At 31.6% G+C, this 27,453-nt stretch overlaps 3 protein-coding genes across 6 annotated transcripts; 2 read left to right on the forward strand and 1 right to left on the reverse strand.

Moving 5' to 3' along the window:
- Positions 1 to 563: 563 nt before the first annotated feature.
- On the reverse strand, positions 564 to 9,472 carry LOC117687816 (cytochrome P450 3A4). 2 transcript variants are annotated; one of them, XM_066088310.1, is made up of 14 exons: positions 9,300 to 9,472; positions 8,226 to 8,322; positions 7,800 to 7,852; positions 7,372 to 7,468; positions 7,012 to 7,128; positions 6,535 to 6,623; positions 5,765 to 5,910; positions 5,359 to 5,486; positions 4,529 to 4,640; positions 4,011 to 4,168; positions 3,690 to 3,778; positions 3,250 to 3,387; positions 2,430 to 2,592; positions 564 to 693 (listed from the first exon to the last, which is right to left on the reverse strand). In XM_066088310.1, the coding sequence occupies exons 1-14, from the start codon at positions 9,371 to 9,373 to the stop codon at positions 616 to 618; spliced, it is 1,539 nt and encodes a 512-aa protein (XP_065944382.1). In that variant the 5' UTR covers positions 9,374 to 9,472; the 3' UTR covers positions 564 to 615. The 2 variants fall into 2 exon arrangements, with proteins under 2 accessions (XP_065944382.1, XP_065944387.1); XM_066088315.1 differs by lacking the exon at positions 9,300 to 9,472 and adding an exon at positions 9,044 to 9,233.
- A 2,647-nt stretch (positions 9,473 to 12,119) lies between these two features.
- On the forward strand, positions 12,120 to 20,093 carry LOC117687828 (D-beta-hydroxybutyrate dehydrogenase-like). 3 transcript variants are annotated; one of them, XM_066088357.1, is made up of 9 exons: positions 12,121 to 12,244; positions 12,664 to 12,826; positions 12,926 to 13,035; positions 13,355 to 13,477; positions 13,800 to 13,921; positions 16,227 to 16,299; positions 17,873 to 17,934; positions 18,128 to 18,178; positions 18,682 to 20,093. In XM_066088357.1, the coding sequence occupies exons 2-9, from the start codon at positions 12,669 to 12,671 to the stop codon at positions 18,772 to 18,774; spliced, it is 792 nt and encodes a 263-aa protein (XP_065944429.1). In that variant the 5' UTR covers positions 12,121 to 12,244; positions 12,664 to 12,668; the 3' UTR covers positions 18,775 to 20,093. The 3 variants fall into 3 exon arrangements, with proteins under 3 accessions (XP_065944432.1, XP_065944429.1, XP_034320952.1); XM_034465061.2 differs by having other exon boundaries at positions 12,122 to 12,244; positions 13,800 to 13,903; XM_066088360.1 differs by lacking the exon at positions 17,873 to 17,934 and having other exon boundaries at positions 12,120 to 12,244; positions 18,682 to 18,767.
- Positions 20,094 to 20,201: 108 nt separating this feature from the next.
- LOC117687813 (uncharacterized) lies at positions 20,202 to 26,652 on the forward strand. The gene is made up of 10 exons (XM_034465018.2): positions 20,202 to 20,401; positions 21,380 to 21,613; positions 21,758 to 22,018; positions 22,796 to 23,062; positions 23,227 to 23,520; positions 23,961 to 24,260; positions 24,658 to 24,954; positions 25,482 to 25,601; positions 25,940 to 26,128; positions 26,290 to 26,652. Exons 1-10 carry the CDS (start codon positions 20,344 to 20,346, stop codon positions 26,463 to 26,465), a joined length of 2,196 nt encoding a protein of 731 aa, XP_034320909.2. The 5' UTR covers positions 20,202 to 20,343; the 3' UTR covers positions 26,466 to 26,652.
- Positions 26,653 to 27,453: the final 801 nt, after the last annotated feature.

Consider the following 27,453-nt stretch of genomic DNA (forward strand, 5'->3'; position numbering starts at 1 on the left):
GACTCGTGGAAATGATTTTGTTTAGTTATTTTAAGTTGACTGGTAACTAAATTGTATTAAAAAAGAATAAAATGGGTTCTTTCTTTTTTTTTCTTTAAAGAGAGCTGGATGGCCATGATCGTGGTCATTTAAGACCAAATAAATCTCCTTATGCTAAAGAGCTCTTTAAAATTTTAGATGAAAAATTGATGGCTTTTTCTTTACTGAATATAGATTTACGGTTAAGGTAGATCTTGTGACTAATTTTGATGACCACTCAGTCTACTTAAACACAATATGAACTCCTTTTAAAAACAGACTTATGACTTGCAATTTTGTTTCAATTGCATAATCATCATTACAAGTCCATTTTATTCAACATTTACTATCAAAATTATTACAAGCATTTCTTGTTGTTCATTACATTTTACGAACAGAAGATGTTTTTATAATTTTACAAGCAGAAGTACCCCCTTTTCGTCAACCAGCAATTTTACAAATAAAATTTTGCATAGATTTTTTTTTTATAATTAGATGTTTTACATTGTTAAAGCACCGTACTTTTCAAAAGAACTCTTTCTGCATGTTTTTTGTATGTTTCAAATGAAACGTTTTTGTGTACCTTGGCAAAATCTTTTAGCTTCGTGACTCCAACAACAGTTTGACGCCGTTTTCTGGCTTCAGAAGGTTTGCTTTGGAAAGCTTCAAAGGAATCTGAAAAACCCCAAAGCATTTGTAAGGTAAGGTAATAAATATGTCATGCATTTTTGTAACTTGGGCGTTGATTGCATTCCACACAATGTAAACAGACTTAACGTTTGTTAAGTTATAAACGAGTTGTAACAGAGCTTGAAATTCTTCGCAATATAAACAAAGCGTCTGTTTACATTTTGAACGTTGAAGTAAAAATTTCAGTTTTAAACCTAAAACAAATGTTTTAAACATAAGGAACTGTTTATCTATGCTTAAAATATATAAAAAAGATAGACAAATAAGCTGGAAGAAGATTTTTACTGGTATATTGAACCTATATAAACAAAAAACAGGACACGAGCCTTGTTTACCTTGGCACCGACAATTAGATTTCGGTTGCCTATTAAAAATGCCTTTCTGAAGCATTGTAAATATTAAAATCGGAAATATAATTTTTAAACAAAATTGTGACCATGCCCCTTTAAAAGACTATAAACATTCACATACGAAACAATTGAACATACAAATCTAGAAGAAAAACAACCAAACCTATAAATCCGGTGCATTTATCGAACAAATCTAAGTTTTATTAACATTTAGAGCACAACTGACTTTTTCATCCAATCAGCAGTCGCTTGATATCCTATGAAGTGATGTTTTTAATCAATAAGAATTTCTTTAAGTTCCAGCAAAGTCACATTTTGATTGACAGCTAAGTGAGCCGTAGATAAAAAAAGATATACTATCTAATTGACACCGACATTTTGATCAGGCAATGAAAAAGTGGGTCATGTTCTTTTTTTTTTTTTACATCATATTAAGTAAAATTTACGCTTCGCTCCCTCTTAATCGCGTAAATTTTACAAATATGATCGAATTATTACATAAACGTACGACAGCCGAGAAGGTAAGACTCATAATAAGTTGTTTACTGAGGAAAAGGAAAAAAAAAATTATTTAATAATAATTCCGTATGATGTGATAATATCTCAATGATTTGTTTATAATCATAGTACTAGTGTATGACTGTATGCATACATAAAAAACGATAAGTAATGCTTATATTTATTGGTGAAACCGGACTGATTATTTATATTTAGATTATTTAGATATATGTACTAATCTTCATGCGCGGATGTAGAAAGGACGGGGTCAGGGGATTTTGACCCCCTCCTCGGGAAAATTGGAGCGTATTAAATTTACATAGTAAAATTATTTAAAATTGGTCTAGGACCCCCCTACAGAAAAAAATTAGCTACGCTTATGAAGTTCTCTACCATAACCGCATTCTTACACAAAAGGGGTGAATAAACCCGGGGTTTAAACTATTACTGATGGTGAAATACCCCAGGGTTCAAACGCATCAGGTGAAAATGCACCAGGGCAAACAAAATCACTAAGATCCGCAAAGCACACTGCCTTATTTCTAGTCTACTTAGATATTCTGTGTAAAATTAAATGCAAATAATTATTTAGTTAGGCAGGGAGAAGTGAACACGGCATTTATTTGTATATAAGAGCATGTACGGATGATCTTTATTTAGAACAAGTTGATGTCGCTAGGATACATATTTTCAGATCCTTGATTTGATTGGTTAATTTGGATATTGAATCTCGAATTTCGAATCTTGAATCTCGTATATCGAATCTCGTATTTTGAATCTCGAATCTCGAGTGATCCTTCTCGGCTTTCGTATAAACGCCCTCTCGCGTGTCGAGTGTTAATCCAATCATCAAGGGTCTAGCTTCTTACTCACTTCTGTCTCTTCACACGTTTTGAATCTGTAGTGTTGTAGAATGGAGACAATCGCTAACCGCATCTCGACCTGAGCAAGGCGCATGCCTATACAGCTACGGGGACCATGTCCAAAGGGTAAATAAGCGTATGGGTGCCGCTTAGCCTTGTTTTCCGTAGTAAATCTTTTAATTAAATCATAATTGACTGACCGTAGACATGTTTATTGATCAAAAAAGTACATGCATATAATAAATACTCATTACGGATAAAATATATTTTGATAAGTTAAAGATATACAACATGACAAATTTTAATTTTTGATGATCTTAATTTTAAAAAGGACAATATACACAGAAAACTACACATGTAATTAAACAAATACATTATAAGATTGATTTGTGTTTTTGATAATCAGTTTAGGAATTCAAAATTGACTGATTTTAAAGTGTATATCTGTTTGACAATCCATTTTACATAATTAAATCATTTTTTATTTATTTTTAAGAGCTCAAAAAAGTATTTGAGTTTTGACAAATATATTACTTTATCATAGAAATGACATGTAGCGAGATTTATTTATTATTTGTTAGTACTTTTTAGCATAATTTCACCACGTAGTGTGATATTTTTTTATCATATCCTAAAAACCATTTCTGATTTAATTAATATTTTGATACGAAATAAAAATATTTAACATGTTCAACATAGGTAACAAATTATTGATTTCATGTTTATATTGTATATCATTGTACATGTACCATGGGGTGCTAATCCAAATTTGTGAATCACATGTAGGTTTTCTGTCATTTAGCTAGAACATATGCCGTATGAAATGGTACCTTTCAGGATCAAATCTGGTCGGATTTGCCCAGAACCGGTGGTCCATGTGGATACTGTAGATTGGAAACGAAATGTCCGTAGCTTTGGGAACTGTGTATCCTTCAATCACTATATCCCTCTCTGCAAGTCTATGAGTCCTGCAAATGTCAGTATAGTTTATGCAGTTCTTGTGCTGTTAGAATGTTAAGAGTAATATAGTTAATGTAAATATTATAAATATAGGTGATTGAAATTGATCTGTTATATGTAGCTTCAGATCTGTAGCTCACTGGTCTGTAAAAATGGATGAACAAATAGATCTACAGTGCCTTCCATTGCAAAATGTATATGTTTTATTGCACATCAAAAAAATATGGTTCTAAATTAACGTTAGTTTTGAAATATATATTTCGAACAGACAAAAACTGATATGTCTTTTGGCACGTGAGTTTAAATTTACCTGCATGCTGACGGATAGAGCCTCAGAGTCTCACAGAAAACTCTCTCTAGATACTCCAGTTTCTGGACATTGTCGTAGTTAGGTGGCTCCTATCAATGTATGTTAGCCAAGTCGTATGAAAGTGAATAGCGATCGTTTTGCATGCGTTTCGCTCGGGTGACATAACAAACAGTCAGTTCTAATTTTCGTATTGTAAAAAAGTATCCATATTTGTAAAAAAAATTTTGTGCTCATATTTGTTTAAGAAATGAAATCATAGATTGCAATAATTTATTGCATGATAATCAATACAATAGTGCGAGATCCGCAAAAATAACAGACCTTGCCCATAATGGCGTCTATTTCTTCGATGAGTTTTTCTTGACAGTCGGGGTGAGTGGCCAGATTGTAAGCAGTAAAGGCCAAGGCATTGGACGTGGTGTCGTATCCCACCAACAGAAAAAGAATAGAATTACCCACAATCTCATCCATAGTAAGGCCTACAAATCAATAAAATCTTGGAAACCATGTGTAAAGTGAAATTCACTTACATTCTAAACTTCACTTTAATGAAGCTGTATGGTGAACAATTTCATCATTAGATCTGCCTTGAATTTTAAAATATGATATGTTGGGCTATAAACTATTATTAAAACTTCAAAAAATCTATGTATATTCGTTCGTTTTAAAATTGAACATTTCCTTTTTTGTACAGGGTTCTTTGCTTAAAGGAAGTAAACTTGGCCCAAAATGGCACGGGCCATCTAGTCCTCCTAATACCTTTTTACATACATATTTGACCACAAATTTATTATTATCACGTATTCATGTAATTGCTATTAGAAAGATTTTAAACTTACTTCTCGTTTTCCATTGGTTTTCATCTCCTTCGTAGCTATGAATGTTTTCGGACTCATCGACGCCTGTGTCATGATGTGCATTTAACATCAGCTGCAGCAGGTCCACGGGTTTCTTGTAACAAAAATTCCAGATCAAAATCAACACAATCGCAGCAGTTTTACCTAAATTACCATTACAGTTAAACAACGGTAGCGCAATCACCCTTATATCCAATTGTATTTTTAAACTGCGAACCAGAAGAATTTGCTGGAATGTTTCATACTTTATTCCGTAAGATTGAATTATTTAAAAATACAAGTTTAATGTGGAATCCTTTCTAAACCATAAAATCAGATAAAGCCAGTGATTTTCCCCAGTCTCCTTAATGCTAATCGAACAAGAGCCATTGCCCCCCCCCCCCCCCCCCACCCCACACACACACACACCTGGGCGTTACATTAACCCATCGCAGTTTAACCCCAAATCCAACTATATGGACTGAGACTATGTAGATAAAGTAATTGTCTGTGGACGCGTAAAACACACAAAACAACATCAATTGACCACATCAGCGTTTGAACTAGTTGCCTTTATCTTAGTGACCTATGACCGATGATCCATGTGCTTTGCAATTTCTTACAATCTCTATTTAGCATTTTTTGTAAACAAATATTAGAGTTACACGTACTGAAATCATTTTTAAGGAAATGAAATCTGAATTTGAATCACATTGCACTTCTTATAGCAAATATTGTGGTTTAAAAATTAAAATCACTTCATCTTGTACATTAAGTGGTGTTCTCTATTTTATAAAGGTGTTGTACTTGAAACTATATATTCGTTCTCTCACATTGCTGTCTTCCATCCTTTGATCGACAGCTCGCTTGACAACACGCCGGAAGAATGACAGAATCTCCAGTCGATTGAAAGGTGACATTCCAAGCCAGTATAGCAAGGTATCAATTTTTGGAAATATCACTAAAGCATAAAGAAGAGAAAAAAATATGTTACTCCCAAATATAAAGAATGTCTAAGAAATTATGAAAACAAAATGAAAAATATATTGTCATTTCTTTTTATGTCTGGTGGGATCTTCCATTCACCCACATTTAAAGAAATATGAAATAGGAGATCAGAAGATCAATGCATGTACATTATTAACTTGTCATGATATAATTATTTACAATGGTTTTTGAGCACTACATGAGAATCTAAGAGGTCATATTATTTAAAAAGACAAGAATGTTTTAACTTACGAATTAGTATCAAAATCGGAGTAAAGGAAATGTTTAAGAATTTCTTAGTATATTTGACAAAATCATTGTCCGGATTTTTTTGAGAGTCGATATCCATTCCAAAACCTGTAGAGGCGATGACATCCAATGTATAAGCGCCAAAAACACTGAAAAATATTTTTGACAGTTACAATTATTGAATGTGAAGGTGAATCTTTTTTTCACAAAATTTAATGACATTTTAAAGTTATAACTTATGTGAAATAGAAAGGGCACTGTATTTCTTTTGTCGGCACAGAACAAAAATTATTTAAAAAGTCAATTGTCATTTTACAAAATTACTTTTTTATTTTGCATGGTTTGTCTCATGACATCTAAAACAAACAAGAAATTTTGATAGATATCGTGTAAGGGTATAATCATTCTGTTGGTCGTAAATTCTATATCTAATATTGTTTTAAAGTGGACAAAAGAAGAAAACAGAAACAATGCATCATACTTATAATTGAATAGATTCAGCATATAGAGGTAGACACTTAATTTCCCACCAAAAAAATGAGGATCTAATTTGTGCAAAGTACACTAGAACACATGTCTTTGCCATTTAACCACGTTGATGTTAATATCTAGCCACCTCCCATTTAAATTTGAACAGTGCCATAGCCGATATCACTTAGTCTAGGAACATAAATAGTAATGTCATGAAAGTATTATTTGTAGCAAGAGAAATAGTTAGTGTTTAAAAAAAAGACTGCGTAATGATAGCTATTACGTGTGTACGTAGAACGTACTCTTTGAAGTCTATTGGTTTTCCTGTTTTGGCCCTTTCCGTCAAGTTGTCTAACAGTTGTTCATATTTGGCTTTAAACAACGGCTCCATCTGAAATGCATGCATCTCTTATGTGTTTTTTTTTCTGTACAGTACAAAGTCAAAGTAGTTTAGAAATGGAATTTTTAGTTTACTGCAAGTATACTGAACAGGTTTTGACATCAGATTATATGAATAAAAATATTTCATTGATATTCCACTGTTTTCTATTGTATATTAACCCTTTACTGCATACATGTATACTGTATATTGAGTCAACCCTCACACAGTTTTATCAAAGGAGATATATTTTAATACATTTAAATTTGTCTCGTTTTAAATTCGACCAGTAAATGGGATCTAGTATTTTCACAAATAAGGTAGAAGTTGCACAATCACTGCAGTTAACGACTGGTTTATCAATCATTACATATAAAAGCAGTAATAATGAAAAAGGTACCATTCTCATTTTGCCGGAAGAGAATGTCGGTAGAAGAGTGTTTCTAAGGAACCGCCATTGGTCATCGTCGGCATTTAGGAGTGAATATTTCATTTCATTTCTCGGTAAGAATGTCTTCTACAAAACACATAAGAATTTTGCACGCAATACATGTACTGTTGATACAATTCAACATATAGTGTCCCACATTTTATTTTAGTTAACATTGGTGTAAACATGCCAACATGCATTTGTTTGTTGTATGAATCTTCACATATATTACTCAATCTGTTCATTCAACATACCCATACTTTTAAAGAGAGAGAGAGAGAGAGAGAGAGAGAGAGAGAGAGAGAGAGAGAGAGAGAGAAGGAGACTTACAGGGCGGTTTGGTGTTCTTGAGAACTCTTTCACCATAATGGCTTTGATTGTGTTAGGGTTGGAGACTAGCAACAAGGGGCGGTGTCCCATATATACTCTGTAAAACATCATAAGCAATACAATTGACGATGCAAATGAACATGCCGAAAGCCATTAAGACTTAAAGAAGACACAATCGAAAACACCGAAAGCAAAAAAAGACCTTAAACAAATCACAGCTATCCCAACAGAAAGAAAGAGGAGAAAACTAGTACATTTTTAACAGCTCAAATTTAAATATAAGTGTTGTGTCATAAGTGCCAATCAAATGCTTCAGATTTAATCAGCTCTTTACGAATACTAAGGGCAATGGCATCTAGATTTTAAACTTGAAGATTTGAAATGGTCCATACAATGTTTAATGTAATTAACATGTAGTAATTACTTGCCCCACTATATCACCATACGTCCTTGCAAGTTCTTGGTCTGTAAGAGCAACGCCCTGCAAAATGTAGATACACATGTACGTGTATATAGAAATCGGCTTAATTTAAAAATAAATCATTATATGTTTATCTGTTCATTTGATAAACATAACATATTATATATTCAAAAACTAATCGAAGAATAGTAAATTCGGAAATAAATCAAAAAAAAATTGTATAACATTTTTTTTTTGCCATAAACTGTAGTTTACCAAGGGGAAGATTCATTTATCTTGGCATGAAGATTGCATATTTTACTTTATGCTTATATAAAACTAGTTTTTTAAAAGTAGATTAACATTTTAAAAATGACAACGACCATAGTGTTCTCGGTAGTTTTCTTTGTAATATCTGTCTTCATTCTGTATTCTTTACTCATCATATCCTTACCGTCCTTCTGTATTTCGGTGAAATTCCTACGAATGGTGTTGGCAAGGGACCGGGAATTCCGTACTTCCGAAACAAACTGTGCTTCCATCTGGAATACCTGAAACTCAATAAAGCCTAACTGTTTTCCTTACTTGTAAAATACGACAAACATCATCTTTTTTTCTGTTCAGGTTACCTATTCAATTTTGAAATTTGAATAGTATTTTTATGAGGTAATATGGATTTGACTTTATGGCTCAAAATGAACTGCATAAAAACGCTTTACCTCATTCTTGAGATCGAATTCTTTTTATAGTGATTTCTTGCATATTAATGAAATGACATTGAGTTGAATAAATAACTTTATGCATTGTAATAATTTTCATAATTATATTACTATGTCATAGTCTTTCATGCTCACCATTTATTATCATATGGTGTTAAGAACAAACACATCGCTCAGATTGATTTACAAATCAAATTGTATGAGTGGTCAAGGTCAAGTTTAAGAATGATTCACGAAAAATGAAAAAAACCCACCTGTTTTACAGTTCTTAAACCATTTATTATTCTTTGGTGTTAAGAACAAACACATCGCTCAGATTGATTTACATATAAAATTGTATGAGTGGCAATGTCAGGTTAAGAATGATTCATGAAAAAACACCCACCTGTTTTTACAGTTCTTAAAAACATTAAAAGGGCATGGTCACGGTTAGTTTTTGATTTCTTTCTTCACTTTAAATGTTAACGTCTAGAATGCTGAACTAAAGCTCATGTATTTCAAATAATCACCAAGTTTTTACCGTCAGTTTTCAACAAATAAGTTAGACACATACCTCTTATTTCTTTGTTATATGGACAAAGCTCGTGTTATGTTTACGTTAAGTCACGGGTGAGTATAATTTGTAAACTCATAATGCCATTTGTCTCAGTGTATAAGTATGATTCATGCACATTTTTACTGTCTACGTTCATTTTAAGTAGGTCACTCTAGGCAGATAAAAATTTGGGTTGCTTGAATATAGTTCATTGACGATATTAACACAGCAATAGAAATTTTGTGTTTTAAAGAAATAAAGAAAATAAACTCACAGATATGCTAACATACACAGCGAGATACAAACTAATATCCAGTCGTTGAAATACAATTTGCCCAACGTCTCCATTTTGTGTGATTTATAATCCCAAGAAAAGGAAATCAAAGTATATTCGTCGTCTGCAAAAGCTAGTATTATTCTCGACCCACTGATATCAAAACAGAAAATTTAAAGGAGGGAATGTCTATGTGTGCACAATGCATAACACTCAACTATACTTAAAGATAGCGAACATTAACTAAGCAAACCGACGACGATGTTTTTCACATTATGAAAACGGTTTATTTTTCAAGCATTTATTAATTTATGATGTTTTTGACCTCAAGGGACTTGGACACGATTTAAGATCAAACATTTTATTTTTATTTTTTATGTATAGAATAGTTAACTGGTGCATTTTAAATGATTGACCAAAATATTGAATGTTAAAGTCAAGTTACAAGCGAGATACAGAGGTAAGAATTGGTTGTTATGTAAACAAAGCTCGAGTCTTATAGTTGTTTACAAAAAATTTAATGTAGAAAATTACCATTTCTTAGACAAAATGACATGTAAAAAACAATTTAAACTAATTCAATATCTTTAACAATACTATTATCAACAAAAGAAAAATACATTTGACTAAAACTTACACCAATTCAACACATATGTAAAAAATGACAATATTGAGCTTTTTTTACAAAACAAAAAAATTATGAACTCTTTTTCTTGCTTATAATTTGATATTTAACTTTCAAATTTTGACATAGCATAATAAACTTCTATATTTATCAGTAGAAACATTTAAAATGGATAAATAAAATTTGAAAAATTTAAGTCAAATCGTGTCCAAGTCCCTTTCTCATCATTTTGAAGGCAATGCTTTCCAAATCCTTTCCCACTACCATTACATTAAATATAAGAAAAAAAGAACGATGATTTAGTAAAGAGGACATTACGAATAGAAATTGCTCTGCGCTAGGCTTGTTTTCAATGATGCGCTTACGCAAGAACATTCACAATACTATCCAGCCATGTCCAAAGGATTAATCGCTTACGTTTGTTTTCTGCAACACATGTTAATATTGTTTGACCTCAGAATAGCTGATTAATAATTGAAACAAAACAACAATATGAAGTATCGTGTTGTGCAAGTTCATTGTCTAATTAGTAATCATGACTTTGTATATAGTTCATTGACTTGAGGGGAGTAGACTATATATATTAAACTATAAATGTAATGTTGGCAAAACATATGCAAAAACACAGCGCTTGTGTAGTGTAGTTGTTCATTACATGTACTATACATTCTTTTATGCACGAATGTGATAAGTAGTTATGAGGTTTGTCTGTTGACTTATCTTTCAAAAGCCTGTTTTCATAAATTTTAAAAAATTGCTATTTAAACCATTTGATTTGACATTTTTTAAAGATACATTAATCTTCTACATGTACAATACAATGAAATAAATATACGTTAATATTTTGACTCAAAATTACAAACAATTGTGTATCTTGAATTGTTATGCAACATTATCTCATAATTATTATCCTGTTTATACTTCAAGAACCGTCTTACTATAAAAATTCCATAATTTCGTTGTAATAAGTTATAAAACATATTTTATCATTGTATTTAAGGAAGACGAAACCAATTCGATTTGCGCAGATACATTGCACATATAAAAATTCATATTTAATTATAAAACATTTGTTTTGATAAATTTAATCATTTCTTTTATTCTTATGTATAAAAAAAAATTAAAAATGTTATTATATATCAAAAGAATATAATTGCATATTTTGTCTTTGTCAATAAATATGCTCCTTGATAGACATTTTATTAATCTAATTTCTTGCACGAATGTCTCAATTATTTGGTCTGCATATCCACCGCGTCAGAAAAACAGGAGTTAATGCACAATCTTGCAGACACATGCCTCCATAAAGCTAAGGGGTCATTGAAAGCAAGGTTAAAAGTTACATAACAGTAGGTAAGGATCACCAGTTACTCCATCTCTTGATACAACAAATGAGGACATGTGCATCGTGTTTCTGCATCGTGTTTCTGCGATTTGCATGTCTGGAAATTTTTTGACTAATCTAAAATAAACGATAGCTATAATTGTTTGTTAGAACTTTCTCCTTGGGTCTTACCGCAAGATCATTGTTAAATCATTTTCGCAGAGTGACATGATATTCATTTACAAATATTTTATTGATATGGAGTTATCTTATATCCCTTTGGCATTTATCGTTTTCTTAAACAGAAAACGTAACGAAAATCCCACTGACATTTTTTGTTAAGAAATGTGGTGTCAAAAAATAAAGTTAAAAGGAAAAATACAATTTTTTAAATAAAAAATACCAAAATATTTACAGCAGACTACATGTTCATTTACGTGAAAGTCAAGAGTTGGAAATATAATGGAATATGACAATTACAAACTGTCAATCATCTCAAAAATCCGTAAAACGAATTACAAATTCAAAGCAGAGCAACACGGACCTCTAAAAAAAATAGAGGTAGGATCAGGTGACTAGGGGAGTAAGATTCCTCTGCAGGCAGATCACATTTGCCGTGCGCCCAATGTCATATAGGTAAAAATGTATTTATCGGGAAAAATGTCGTAATTTGGGTAAAATATCATGATCGGGATAAACCGAGGAAATCCGTGGACAATTCGTCACTCAATCAATAGTCCACAGAAGAGCAACCACGGACCTCTGGAAAACCCCTGAGGCAGGATCAGGTGCCTAGGAGGAGTGAGCATCCTTTAAACATGTTTTAAAAAGATGTTATCTCAGAATGTGAAATGTATGCATGATAAAGCATAAAATCAGAACAAGAACATTTAAATGTCACTGGTCTATGAAAAAAAATACATTACAATTTGCTGTTTAGCCGAATTCGGATGACGGTGTTTTAGACCACACGAAACTAAGTCAAGAAGTTTTCATGTAAGCAAACTTATGTAACCTTAATTATTACGATTATTACTATATCATTAAATACTCGTTACCTATATATTAAGGGGCTTTAAAACAATGTTGTTCGTGTATAATATGGGATGATGTCTACACAGATTTAAGAATTTGTTGTTCTTAAGCAATATGAGATGCCATACTTGCCATACTAATTTTTTATTGCAAGATTTATTTTATTGTGTAAATAATAGTAAAAAAAGCTTATTTATAGAATCTAATTTAATTAAACTAACATTACCGTCGTCATGCACAAAATGTGTTATATCTCTTTTAAGTATAGAATATTTGACTTCAGTTGATACATTTAATCATTCATTTTATTTTTACAGCAAAATAAAATTATTACAATTACAGCTTAGTTTGCTCTAAGTACACATTCAAAAACTTTTTAGTTCAAATGGCCCTAGAAGGGAAGACAGCGCTCGTGACCGGGTTCGCTGGAGCCATTGGATCAGTCATCGCAAAGACCGTAGCGAATGCCGGATGTGACGTTATTGGTATAGATAGAGTGAAACAGGAAAATGCTCAACAGTCCATTGATGAGATCAAAGCTGGGTAAAAATGCACAGTCACTGTATGTAAGCTATTTTATATTGTTGACCTTCTATATTTTTTATTTAATGAAATTCCAGTCATTTTATGTTTTTTTTACAGAAGTAGAAAAGATATCAGTTACTTTGAATGTGACCTTTTAAAGAAAGAAAATGTCAAACAATTTTCTCTGGAAATAAAGTCTAAAGTTGACATTATAGTTAACGTAGCTGGTATGCATTTTCATCTATCTATCTATCTATCTATCTATCTATCTATCTATCTATCTATCTATCTATCTATCTATCTATCTATCTATCTATCTATCTGTCTGTCTGTCTGTCTGTCTGTCTGTCTGTCTGTCTGTCTGTCTGTCTGTCTGTCTGTCTGTCTGTCTGTCTATCTATCTATCTATCTATCTATCTATCTATCTATCTATCTATCCATCCATCCATCCATCCATCCATCCATCCATCCATCCATCCATCCATCCATCCATCTATCTATCTATCTATCAAATGTGTCTCTCTATCTTTTGTGTATCTTTTCAAGGTCGATTAACGGTTGACAAAGTAGAAGATATAACAGACGAGGACTGGGATGAAGATATTGGAATCAATTTGACCGCCCCGTTTCTAGTTATCAAGCAGTTTCTCGGTTCTATGAAAGAGCAAGGTAGTAGAATATATTCAAAACAAAGTGCCTAATATAGATTTGCCTTTCTTCAGAATGATTACTTATAACCTATTGAGTTTTTTTTTTGGTTGCATATGGTATGAAGAAAATGAGAGGCACATGCGACTGATGTTTCTTACTTTACTACCTCCTTCTAGTTGACAAACATGTAATATAACGCATTCTATAAGCCGAGCCGTATGCTATAAATTATGTTAAAAACTTGATTTTTACATCATTTATTAACATTTACATGTAGGATTTAAAATAAAATTGATATGTTTTAAAAAAAAAATATTTCTACCTGCTATTTATCCTTTAGGTTGGGGCAGAATTATAAACATTTCCTCCACTTGTGGACTTGTGGCCCGGCCCTCAATGTCAAGCTACGTTGCCTCAAAGACAGGATTGGTTGGCCTCACGAGGGTAAAGTTGATTCATGAAGTTAAGTTAAACTACATGGGCTTAATTATTCAAACATTAACAGATTTAAAAAAAAATAAAAATAAATAATAATAATAACAAGTGGCCCATGGGCAACATCGCTCACCTGAGAAATAATAGGTATGATAAAATCAGCTAAATGGAGTCATAATACAAACTATCTGGACAATGTACAATAATACATGTAGATTCTGTATAAATAAAATCAATTTTTCCCCTGGATACTCTTATGTTTATAATCATTAGTCCCTTTTCTAACAGAACAATTTTATAGTCATATCATATGGTGAGTATTACAGTTCTCAAAAAGATCCTTTACAATAGTTTATATATGGGATATAAACCTATATCAAACTCTGAACCTTCTTGTGAGGCCAAAGAACTGTCCTGGGGCCACAGTCTCAACAATTATAGAGAATCATCTGGCTGATTAGTTTCTGAGAAGAAGATTTTTAAAGATTTACTCTATATATTCCTATGTTAAAGTTCGACCCCCCATTGCGGCCCCATTCTACCCTCTGGGGTTATGATTTTCACAACATTGAATCAACACTACCTGAGGATGCTTCCACACAAGTTTCAGCTTCCCTGGTCTTATGGTTCATGAGAAAAAGATTTTTAAAGAATACTCTGTATATTCCTCTGTAAAATTTCGATCCCCATTGTGGCCCCACCCTATCCCCGGGGGTCATGATTTTCACAACTTTGAATCTAACTACTGAGGATGCTTCCACACAAGTTTCAGCTTTCCTGGCTGATTAGTTTCTGAGAAGAAGATTTTTGAAGATTAACTCTTTATATTCATATGTTAAATTTCGACCCCCATTGTGGCCCCACCCTACCCCCGTGGGTCATGATTTTCACAACGTTGAATTTACACTACACGAGGATGCTTCCACACAAGTTTCAGCTTTCCTGGCTGATTAGTTTCTGAGAAGAATATTATTAAAGATTGACTCTATAAATTCTAATGTTAAACTCTGACCCCCCATTGTGGCCCCACCCTACCACCGTGGGTCATGATTTTTACAACTTTGAATCTACACAACCTCAGGATGCTTCCACACAAGTTTCAGCTTTGCTGGCTGATTAGTTTCTGAAAAGAAGATTTTAAAGATTTACTCTTTATATTCCTATGTTAAACTTCGACCCCCCATTGTGGCCCCACCCTACCCTACCCACACAAGTTTCAGCTTTCCTGGTTCATGAGAAGAAGAATTTTGAAAATTTCTCGAAAATTTTCATAAATTTTTAATTTTCTCCCTTTGCAAAAGGGCGTGGTCTTTAATTTTCACAACTTTGAATCCCCTTAGGCTAAGGATGCTTTGTGCCAAGTTTGGTTGAAATTAGTCCCATGGTTCTTGAGAAGATGTTGAAAATTTGAAAAGTTTACAGAAGACGGTCAAACGGACAGATGGACAGACAGACGGACGGACAGACAGACGGACGACAGACAAAATGTGATCAGAATAGCTCACTTGAGCTTTCAGCTCAGGTGAACTAATAATAAATAAATGAAAAAACCCAATTGTATTGGTTGTCCCCCCCCCCCCCCATCTGTAAAAATATTGAATCCAGTGGCCTTTTTTACTCAAAAATACACATTTCTACTTAATACTGTTCGTGATAAAGATAAACGTCTATCACGGACAATGTTAAGTAAAATGCTGATATCCTCGATTTAAAACCAAATATGATAATAATTCTATCTGGGTTTGTTTTAAATTGATATGTCAATTTTTCAAAAATCAATGAACCGGTATTAACTATCCAACTCGTGTTAAAAGATTTAAAAAGAAAGTAACCAAATAGGATTTCGTTGCTTTTCTGTTAAGCATTTATCCACTAATACGTTCATTAACTTTGTAACATTGTATTTTTTTTTATTCATTAGTTCTAATGTTCAGTTGAAATTATTCGATATTTTGTTAAAATGTACAACGTTTTAATTTTTTTAATTTAATTTGTTTTTAAAACAGTTAAAAAAAATATTTTGTGACCCCAAAGAATAAAGTTATACGAGCGACCTATTCAGTAATCTATGAAATTTAAAAAGATAAAAATCATGAATCAATTCTGTTTATATTCTTTACACAACAACTGATTTTCTGAAGATAAGCTGTTCTTATTCCCTAAACTGAAAGCCAACTGAAAGTTATTTAAGGATTTGAGAGTCTAAATACGGGTGACTGAATTGCCAACTTTTGCCACAAGGTCTCCTGTTAGTCATTTTTTCAGGTTTTAATCTCGTTTTACATGTAAGGTACTTACTGAGTATAATTCTATGTTTTTATTTCATTATCAGGCAGTGGCTCTTGAGTCAGCAGAATTCGGTGTAACATGTAACGCCATTTGTCCTTCAACAGTTAATACTCCTCGTAAGTATTCTCAATTCTTTTTAAAAATCAATTTCGCGCATAATTTATTGCAAGCGCTGTAATTTAACAAATGAGGGTATTTGCTTGACAAAAATATTCCAGAAAAACCTTTGAGTCCAATTAACTTTAGCTTTATTTAAACGGAAAATAATGTTAAGTACAATTTTAATGATTTTAAAGTCTTAACTTTAAGCATATCTTATTTAAGCTTCGTTTACAAAGCAGACCTTAAATACAAGAACGACGAATAATTGCCGTGGACACTAGAGAATTCGCGTAAAAGATTTCGGAAATTATATATAAATCATATTTATATCTCAGTTTATGTGTTAAATTTAATTATGAGAAAAAAAGACTTCAACATTTAAAAGAAATATATTTACAGCATACAGGGAAAAACAATTTTATCATGACTATCAAGCAAATATATCCATTTTTTAAATGTCGAAAACTAAAGGTCGCAACGTTCAAGGCTTTGTTTCCACAATCGTGAAGGGCAAGTTGTATATAGACAGTTCGTGCGTTGATGCAGACATTTATCTGGGAAATAGTAAAATTCGAGGAAAACATTGTTTTCCGGGGTAGAGGTTCTGTTTTTGAAGTTTTACCCTGTTTAATTAGATTCTTGCACTTTGATTCGTCTGTAGTGTAAAATACATTAAGTATATGTGTATGTGTATAAGTATAATGATTGTTCCGAAAGTGACCTTTTATTGTTGTGTGCACAGCATGAGTGTTGATCGAGCATGTGATCAACAGCCGAAGACAAGCTAAATTGTTGACCAATTGATTTATATGTATTCAATTTGTTTTATTATTATGTGTGGATAAAATATAAAGCTGTAATGTATTTTGCACATTAATTTTAAGACCTAAAAAGCACGTAGTAAAAAATAAATGTATATAGTATATAGTACAAATACAACATAAATAATCACTTTTATTTTATTACTAATGAACGGTCTTAAACGCTACGAGCAATAAAAATGAGGAAATGGAAGAATTACTTCATTTCCCACGCATAATTTAATTGGGATCACCTGTGCCGTTTAGAAAAATTATGAATAAGCTATTGAACAAATCCAAATCCTATCAAGTAAACACTTTATTCACTCAAATTCAAGTTCTACATGATCTAAAAAATTACGAGCTAAAAAGACCTATATTTCGATGGAATTGGTTAAATACCCACGACACACTTCACATAAAAAATCATGTTATTTCCTGCACGTTATCGCGAGTGCGCTTTGGGGAAAAGGATAACATCATACAATAAAAGTTGACGTAAAGTTACTGTAACGTCACAATGATCGATGAGGCGCAGAGTTAATAAATAAACATACTGTGGCGATACTTGCATAAATCTCACAGGATGAAGCTCTGCCATTCAGTCAACTGAATGTTAACTGAATGGTCTGGAAAGGTGACTGAATGGTACAGCTAAGCCATTCAGTTTCTTTCAGTTAACTCTCAGTCACATTTCAATTGACTGAATGGCAGAGATTCATCCGGTGTCTTCACCATATGAATTGTTTTACAAAATCTAAAAAGAGGTGTTTTGATTTTATTTTAGTTGTAACGAAGATGATAAAAGATTTTCAGAAGACCTCTACCAAAAGCTTTGACGAAATAAAAGTAAGAATTGCCTTATTTATTTCCGACGGATATGATCAAATGAATCCTCTTCATGAATATTGTTTCTTAGTAAGTTGGAGATCGTTTCCAGCAGAGACTATTTAAATGGTGAAATAATATTTTTGACTTATAGTTAAATTATTCTTAATGTGTGTTACGTAGGTAATTTATGTTATCATAAAATTTCTTTAAGGAGGAATATCTACAGTGTCTGCCTACAAAACGGTTCACAGAGGCTAGCCAGGTAGTAATATACTATATATATATATATACATATATATATATATATATATATATATATATATATATATATATATATATATATATATATATATATATATATATAAAAAAGCGGGGTGGTCGTGGCCATTTTTTAACCGTGTTCGTTACCTTTAGAAATATATCTCTCTATAATTATATAATGAATTACCACATTCAAAAAGCTTAAAGCAAATATCATTTTGTATGATTACAAATGATACCCAAACGTGAAAGAATTTATGGGTTTTATTTGTAAATAAATGATCTGTTTTGTTTTGAATATCACTTTAATCAAATTGCTTCTACGTACAATTCGTGCAGATAATATCTATCTATATACATTTTAGAAGAAAATGTTTTATTTGACTTTGAATAATAGATATATTCCAAGTACTGGTGCATTTTAAAAAGTTAAGACAACTTTTTTTCAGACTATACTTGTTTAGCAAACAAAATACTTTTTTATTTCTTTTTTTTGCATTGTAGATAGCTGATTTGGTTGTATTCCTTTGCTCCCCTGCTGGAAACAATATAACAGGCACAGCGATACCTGTGGATGGGGGCTACACAACATCATAAAATCTAAAACAAAAATGGCTGTCAAAGTTACTTCTATTATAATCCAAACACAACCTTATTGTTATGATTTACGAATGTGTCAAATAAACACTGTCTATTCTCTTAATTTTCCAAGGAAACATCTCGACTTTCACTTCCAACGAAGCAATTTACTGGGTAGTTAAATAATAATTATAAAAGAAAGTTTTAATGATGCTACCATTTAAAACATAATTGAAATGTAACATGATTAATTAATAAGAGCGGTAAAGGAAGAAGGAAATTCATTGTACTCACGTACATAATATATATACTTGAATATGCCGAGGAAAACACGTTCGTTCCTAAAAAAATATATTTCCTTACATAAACACGTATCATTCCAATTTTATGTTCATTATAAAATGTTGCGTTAAAAAATATACTATTAGTATTCAATGAAAACCTTGAACACAATCTTAGTCATGTTTTTATATTTAGTGATAAACCGTTAATAAGATAAAACTACTATTTTGTCAACTGAATGTAACATACTTAAAGTCATGCAAGGTGACTGAATCAGAAACCGTTGCTATACCGTTTCAATTTACTTATCTACAAGTCTATTTTCATTTTTTTATGGCGAGATTTCATTCTTGGCTGAGTGCTATTGATTTAATCTTTCCTAATCTATTTTTTCTTCTTCAATTTACGCCTTTAATATCTGTAAACGGTACATTCGTGTAAAATATGTTATTCAATACTAAACCAAACAAAATAAAACACAACAAAAGAAATAAATTAGAAAAAAGTGTTTGTTTCCCAGTAGGTCTGATTAAAAACAAAATGGATATCCGAAAAAAAAAATTCCCCTTAAAATATTTTATGTGTTAATTTTGTAATGATCTGTTTATTTTTAAATTGCTTAATTAGCAGTGTTTTTAAGCTCACCAGCTGAAAACAACATGACAGGCGCAGTGATCCCTATTGATGGGGGCTTCACAGCGGCCTGAAACAAAAGAAACATTAGAAATTCGATGCAATTCATAAAAATTCTTTATTATACCAGTTAGAAAATTAAAATTTCCACTAAACTTAAATAAGGAAAATTTATGATTAATATTCAGAAACTGCGGAAACAACAGTAAGTAAAATTGTCAGAACATAATAGTTAAAAAAGTTATGTATAAAAAATTATCAAAACACATTTTTGAATCATTTTTAAGGATATTCAATTGGCAGAGAGAGAGAGCGAGAGACACGCAGAGAGAGAGAGAGAGAGAGAGAGAGAGAGAGAGAGAGAATTACCGGTATGTGTGTGTTCACAATGTACAGGTTTTTCAATAAAAGTTGAACTATAACTGATTTTTACAATTATTTCAAGAGCTCTGCATACCATATTGTGATTTCCTGATTATTTTTGTCGGATTGTATTACAGTCAAGCGTCAGTAATTAGCAAGTGCTTCCTTGTTTTACTAAAACCTATATAAAGTTTCGTATTTAATGACCGAGAACTTTATATCACTAAAAAATAACCGCCAAATGTAGGCGTGTTAATTTGTTAAGAGGAAAAACATGAATTTACAGTGTTCATCAACATATTTGAAAAAATGAAACCGACTTCGTTTTATGTATTTCTATTACTTGTTCTACTAGAAAGATCAAAAGGTAAGTTTTATATTTATTGATATTTTTTTTTTAAAGTTAAATACTTATTAATCATATCTGTATTAAAACAAGTTGCAACTGCATTTAATCAAATTAATATGCGTATACTTATACGGTAGTTTCTTATATTCTTAAAACTTCTCTCAATTTGTTGAAAATATTGAGTTATTAAAAAAAAAATTGCTATGTTAAAAAAGTTTACTACTTTGAAATTATTTTTCTTTATAAATCAAGTTTCGACTGAATCAAAGAAGTCTAAGCTATATATTGTACTTTTGAATATTATTTAAACATCGTTTTGATTTGTTTTAATTCTTGGGTTAACAAAACAATTAAATCCAGAGGTTAGTGTTGTTCTATATCATTAACAACAATATAATCAATTTCATTTTGACCGTGAGAGTAATCCCTTTGCTACTCATTGTTTTTGTTGATACCCTCTGCGATAGATCAACATTTTAAAAGAATGACTGTTCCATTCTTATAAAATTAAATATCTAAATAGCTTCTTGCCATTTGATAAAACATGTATGTAATATATTGATAGTAAGACTATTTTAATGAACGGTGTGAACTAAACCTGTTCCAATTGATCGTGTTTATCATAACTTCTCTTTAGGTAATTTTTTACATTACAGTCTTTTGTTTTTCAGTTTATAATCATAATTTCAGTTATTTTTGTTCCAGTGTTTAATTGAAAAACAAACTTATTTTATTAATGATTTCTTTAAAAAAATTGTATATATTTTTTGCAAAGGTGACATTAATCTTTATTAGATTAAAAAGACCTAAATTCAAAATAGTAAAATTTTGTAATTGTTTTTTAATTACCAAATACAATTTTATATATACATTTGTAAACGTATTAAACAATGGAAAAAAAATGGTTTTTTTTAATATCGTTTCCAACATAATGGAAAAACACCGCTAAAAACCAACAACAAAATACAAATTAAATTCAATTTAAAACTTTTACAGGACAATCATTTGAGATAAAATCCCATTTTATGAATGGAGATATGATGTTCACATGGTCACATGCGTCTAAATATCATGACGTAAGCGTGACGTGTGACGGACGTCACTTGGGATTCACGAGAGTTTATGATAATAAATTCGTCCTTAAAGATATCCTTAACTACAATATTGTCAAGGTTCTTGTTCGTGCCACGATTCGCTATACATACGTCGAAAGTAGGATGACTTTTCATCGTAAGTGTTTTCATGTCATTTTCTTCGTTATTGAAAATACCTCTATCAGCTTAACTTGAAACGTAGAAAAATGACATTGTAAAATTATAATTTAATCAGAAATACGTATACCAAAGACACTATTTTGATATTTTCAAAATTCAGAATCAGTGTTAGAAGTGACAGAAGGAAGCAACGTGACTTTGTACATACCAATCCCAACCAAAGCTAAAACGTTGTTTCAGCTGACAGATTCTGGTGCTAGCATACTTCGTTACGCTGTGTCTGCAGAAGATTTAGCAACCTCATCCAGGTTGTTTACATTTGTCTTATCAAATGTTGCAGCGACTGATGCGGGCTACTACGCATTAGGATACGATGTTCAATCTTTTAGAACAAACCATGGAGTCGTGCTTGTAGTCAATGGTAATGATAATAAACTTTGTACTTTGTCTTATTACATATATAAAAGATTAAGCACAGGTGCCTTTATTATTTTATATCAAAAAATATTTGTGTTTAATAAAAGTATACTTACTCCGATATGTGTTGGCAAAGTTAAACAAAATGTCAACAATTTCAACTTTCATTTTTTTAGTCATGCAAGCACATTAAAAGGGGGGGGGGGGGGTCGACAAAAGTTGGGGAAAAGAGTGAAAGGTTCAAATTGCATGGAGACAACAAAAACTGGCGGGTTTTAAGATTAAATTCCAGATATATGGTTGGAAAAAAGTAACCATCAGCTAACTATATGCTTTTTTTAAAAATAATGTATTAAAACACTTTTTTTTATTCTCAGTCCTTATTTATGTCTATATTTCTGTCTGTAAATCATTATATAAAACTAAACATATTTTTATACACGAATTACTGTGAAGTCCAGCGCATCCGGAAAATGAAAGGTGCCCTGAAGTGCAATACCTAAAACGTTCTTCTATGATAATTTGTCGGGAATATACATATTTTTCAAACCAATCTTTTAACTAGAACCAGGAAGTACATTGACCACTAATATTAATGAAACTATTATAACATTTTAACATATTTTTGAACAATTAGTGAACACTTTGTTTTTTGCTTTGAAATTATTCTACAATACTTGGATTGGATTTATGATTATTGTGGTCTGTGTATACAATACTCATTTGTTTTTAAATTTTATTTTCGTTTCAACATTTACATTTATTGCAGTTTAATTTTCAGCTTTGCCAGAAAATCCAAAAATCACAGGAATACGAAATGTACCTATTGGTCAATCAACAATACTCAAATGTCATAGCATATCGCGGTCGAGGCCACTTTACTTTAAAACATTTCCCGCCATCGTTTATACGTGGGTGGTGAACAATACAGTCGCCCAGTCTGATAGCCAGACACTGACCATGAACGTTACTTCCTATACGTATGTCCAATGCCAGGCTAGAGAGCAGTTGACATCAATTAGTGACTTTGCTTACATGCAACCTCTATGTAAGTAAATAATTCATGTACAAACACCGGGACAAAAAGTCATTAATCACTTTCATATGTCAAAAAAGTATATTCTTGAAAATGCACTTTTACTCCATAAATCATTTGGTTTTTAAAAATTGGTTTATTTCATTTAAAATCTTGTACATTATTAATGTATACAGATGGTCCGGAAGCTGTGACGATGACTCCCGATTTCAACACAAGTGTAAAGTTGCATAATGGTGCAAGCTTTGGACCTGTATCCTGCATGGCAGACTGCAATCCGCCTTGTACATTCCAATGGAGAAAAGTGGATTTGGACGGGACAATCGACGAAGTTATAACAACAGCAAATTTACCAAGACAGACTGTTAATAGCACGGAACCTCTGAAATACCAGTGTGTGGCAATTGGTGATTACAAAAACAATCGTGGTTCAAATACAGTCTCAACGGAAATTAACATAGATGTGCAATGTAAGAGTGTTATAATTCAATTTTGGTTGTAAAGTGCTTTCTGATTGGCTAAAAAAATATCTTATATCGTATAAAGCATGTTGCCTACGTCATGTTAGACTAACGTCAAAAACATATCAATCCGCCTGACGTTACGGTTGTATCTTAAATAATTTGACCTCATTTTAAAGGTCAAAAATTGGAGTGAATTGGTAAAATATTGTTACTGTGTTAAATAAGACAAATACGATAATTTAACAAAAATAATAGCCATAAGAAACGTTTTCTTTTTTCATGTATACATTGTATTGTTATTTGACACAAACCAGATTCCTTACATCAATCGTTTAATTAAAAACTTTGTGACCTGAAAAACTTCCATCCAACCAAAACTTTGTGATAAATAATTAAATATATCTCAATTTTCTCTGAATCAATGAAGCATTTGATTTTACTTAAAGATCTTGCTAAACCGACCATTCTCGGAATCATAAACGGGAACATAATCACAGAAAATATCATACAAGCCGAGGAGGGAGCGACTGCTGTAATTCAATGTTCGTGTGCAGGCAATCCCAAGCCCAAGGTTTATATAACCGGTAATGATGAGAAAGGAGACAATTCATGGTTACCAGGGACAAAAACTGAATCTATGTATAGTTATCATAAACTGAAGTGTGAACACACGAAAGAGTATACTTGTGATGCTTATAATGACCAACTCAATCATACCTCAAGTTCAATTCGTCTGTTGGTAGAATGTAAGTAATACTTCATCTTCTTGGCAGTTTGGCATACAAAATCGTTATCCCCGTTTCATGCATAGGAAAGTCGTAAAATTCTAAGCAAGATGCATGTAAACAAAAGCAACGACTTTGTTTTGATAATATGTTAAACACTGAATATATGGTTCAATATTGGTATAAAAATACAGTGGACATTGCTTATGTATGTTTATAACAAATCAGTAAGAAAGGAAAAAAAGTGAGAACAAAAGAAAGAAAGAAAGGAATTGCTTTAAATATATCCTGTACTTCTAAAACAAACGTTTTCAAACAATGTGTGCTCGGTATCTTTCATATAACTTGACAACTTGTAAATACATTTTGACCGTAACGAAAATACAGTTTTATTTTTTTGAGGAATTATTTTTTCAAGGCTCTCCAAGGTTAGACGTTAATACAACGTTCTCTCTGCATTATCAAGAAAACATCGATGGGTATGTTGTTTTAAAAGTTCCGTTGATCTCGTACCCAACGCCAAAAGACGCCATTTGGTTTGGACCCAGGAGGGAACAATTTCAACTCGACACTGCCTCAACCATTAGCCAAGGGGACAAACCATACCAGTTTTGGATTCACTCTGAGATTCATATCATTAATAAATCCTCCTTTGGATATTATAAACTCTTTGTCGAAGGGGAAGAAATTCTAACTATTATAATAGAAAACAAAGGTAAACCTAAGTATATATATATATATATATATATATATATATATATATATATATATATATATATACACATTGTATATATTCCCATTTTATGTTACTGATGATTAAAAATGATTCTCTTATTTTATGGATTGTAAGCCTACACTTGTAAGGATATCCATAATTTTTATAATTGAACGAATAATGCCTCTTTAAACATATTATACAATTACTTTACAATGATAACAATAAATATAGGATGTAAACAAATAGAAATAAACGGTCAAGTACATTTTATTTTGATATTGAACATAATTTTAAGTGCCCAATTTAGATATCGACATATTCAATTATCAAAACAGGAAATAAACGTGTTTAATTTTAAAAACAACGACACGTCCACTTGTAAATACTATATTTTTGACTGAATCTAATAAATTTATATGTCATTAACATTTCAAAACCGTTTTTTATCAGACGGATTGCTTAATATTGTTTTGATGTTTTATAAAGAGTTTTATGCTGTGTTTTGATAATGTTGTCTATTCCAGAGTCTACAAGTTCCGGTTTAATGGCCTACTTATCGACTTTGCCGTTGTTGACACTTGTTACCTTTGCTCTTGGAGGAACCATATTATTGTTCTGCTTCATATCCACTCTCTGCTACATCGGTAAAATAAATATTGCAAGCTTAGACTTCATTGAACATCGAAACAAAAATAAAATATTTGTTAATAGGATGCATTTAAAATGATATTGTGCTTTAAGAAGTACAGATAATGAAAGTTACATGCTATATAGAATATTACTGAATTCTTTTCTCCAAATCATAGTTTTTATAATAAATAAGTCAAAAAAATGGTTACATATTCATACATCCATTCATTTCTCTCTCTCTCTCTCTTTCTCTCTCTCTCTCTCTCTCTCTCTCTCTCTCTCTCTCTCTCTCTCTCTCTCTCTCTCTCTCTCTAAAACTGACCTTTCAATGATAAAAATTGTCAAAATAAAGGAAGGAAATACAAAAGGAGACAAGGACATCACAATCGGAAGACGCCTGTTATTTCATCGGAACAGGAGACAGTACCAATGCAAAACGGGGCACAATCCTTTCAGAGATACACACTGATCCCCGGTCGTGGAGTTATTGAGGGCGACTACGAAACCATTGACACTCCTGACGATAGCGCGTATCTTTCCGGTAACATATACGTTTTTTAATTTGGTGGTTATTATAGTAAATATTGTAATGAAAACGAGAAAAAAGTGCGTATAATTGCGGAAGCTGTCAAAATGACTCAAAATATTTGTGCTGATTTGTTTCAAATATTCAGACTGGTTTTTTTTCTACTTTTTCGATAGTGTTTTATAAAGGAAATGAAATAAAGCACTCGCAAGACGGATCCTCTTTTAGTGAGAATACATCAGAAGCAGAGACATGCACATACGAGCTTGAGGGTCGCATCTATTACTGCGCCACAGAGACATCCAACAGTTGTAAAGAAAAGTGTGAATATGAAAAACTTCCAACCACCTAGACGAACATAAAATGAATTTTCTATGTACGATTTTTGATTAAAATAAAAGATGGAAGTATGTAGGTACTTTGTGTGAAAACAAAAGAAGAGCAAGAATTTTTGTTTGTGTGGTTTTTTTGTTGTTGTTTTTTTTCTGTTTTTGTTTTTGTTTGTTTACCTCTATGCCATACAATTGTAAAATGTATTCGCCGAGTTTTTAATATATATATATATATATATATATATATATATATATATATATATATATATATATATATATATATATATTTATATATATATATATATATATATATATATATATATATATATATATAGTGATGTAGAATACTGATAATAATTTCGAACAATCAATTATTGTGCGTAAACAAAGCTTTTGTAATAGTTAAGTGATATTTAAGTAAATTTTAGTCCAATTTACTGAACAGAATAAATGCAGAGGTTGCTCGGTTTGCATTTACTGATTTAATCTCGGTTTTTCAGACCAAAAAAATGGTCACGGTGTATTGTTTGGACGGTGTGCATTTAACGTCCCACATTTTAGCCATTGAATAATAATTTAAATTTTCACACATTTTTCTATTGAATGTTAATTTGTACTTATACATATTGTTTGTCCTATACCGTTCTACAGATGTTTTTAATACTGCACGTTAATGCAATGGGATATTTGTTTTCTTCTCAACCAGATATTATCGATGTTATTGGACCGACGGCATACAGAAATTAATATTCAGTGTGTATATATATTCTAGTCGAAATATTAATGTTTAGAAATGTATGTGAGACATCGTTTAACAGTCACACTGTACGGTTTTAGACAGGTATATGAATAATGAATATAACAGTCATAAGGTACAATTAAATGGACCTTTGTAAATATAAACGTAACACAACAAATATTGAGGGGTATTTTTCCCCAGCACGTTTAAAGACATCTGAGTTGTGTCCTTTCTGATATATTTCATTTTATCAAATAAAATATACAACA

The sequence above is a fragment of the Magallana gigas genome, chromosome 1, assembly GCF_963853765.1.
Source record: "Magallana gigas chromosome 1, xbMagGiga1.1, whole genome shotgun sequence".
Taxonomy (NCBI): domain Eukaryota; kingdom Metazoa; phylum Mollusca; class Bivalvia; order Ostreida; family Ostreidae; genus Magallana; species Magallana gigas.

Coding starts and splice junctions, on each gene's coding strand:
- LOC117687816 (XM_066088310.1), bottom strand. CDS start 9,373: ATGGAGACGTTGGGCAAATTGTATTTCAACGACTGGATATTAGTTTGT. Junction 7,853..8,225: donor CACCGAAATACAGAAGGACG/GTAAGGATATGA, acceptor TACATTTTGCAG/GGCGTTGCTCTTACAGACCA. Junction 7,469..7,799: donor ACGTATGGTGATATAGTGGG/GCAAGTAATTAC, acceptor GATGTTTTACAG/AGTATATATGGGACACCGCC.
- LOC117687828 (XM_066088357.1), top strand. CDS start 12,669: ATGGCCCTAGAAGGGAAGACAGCGCTCGTGACCGGGTTCGCTGGAGCC. Junction 13,922..16,226: donor GGGTAAAGTTGATTCATGAA/GTTAAGTTAAAC, acceptor TTTCATTATCAG/GCAGTGGCTCTTGAGTCAGC. Junction 18,179..18,681: donor GGTTCACAGAGGCTAGCCAG/GTAGTAATATAC, acceptor TTTGCATTGTAG/ATAGCTGATTTGGTTGTATT.
- LOC117687813 (XM_034465018.2), top strand. CDS start 20,344: ATGAAACCGACTTCGTTTTATGTATTTCTATTACTTGTTCTACTAGAA. Junction 22,019..22,795: donor AGTCGTGCTTGTAGTCAATG/GTAATGATAATA, acceptor TTTAATTTTCAG/CTTTGCCAGAAAATCCAAAA. Junction 25,602..25,939: donor ATCCACTCTCTGCTACATCG/GTAAAATAAATA, acceptor GTCAAAATAAAG/GAAGGAAATACAAAAGGAGA.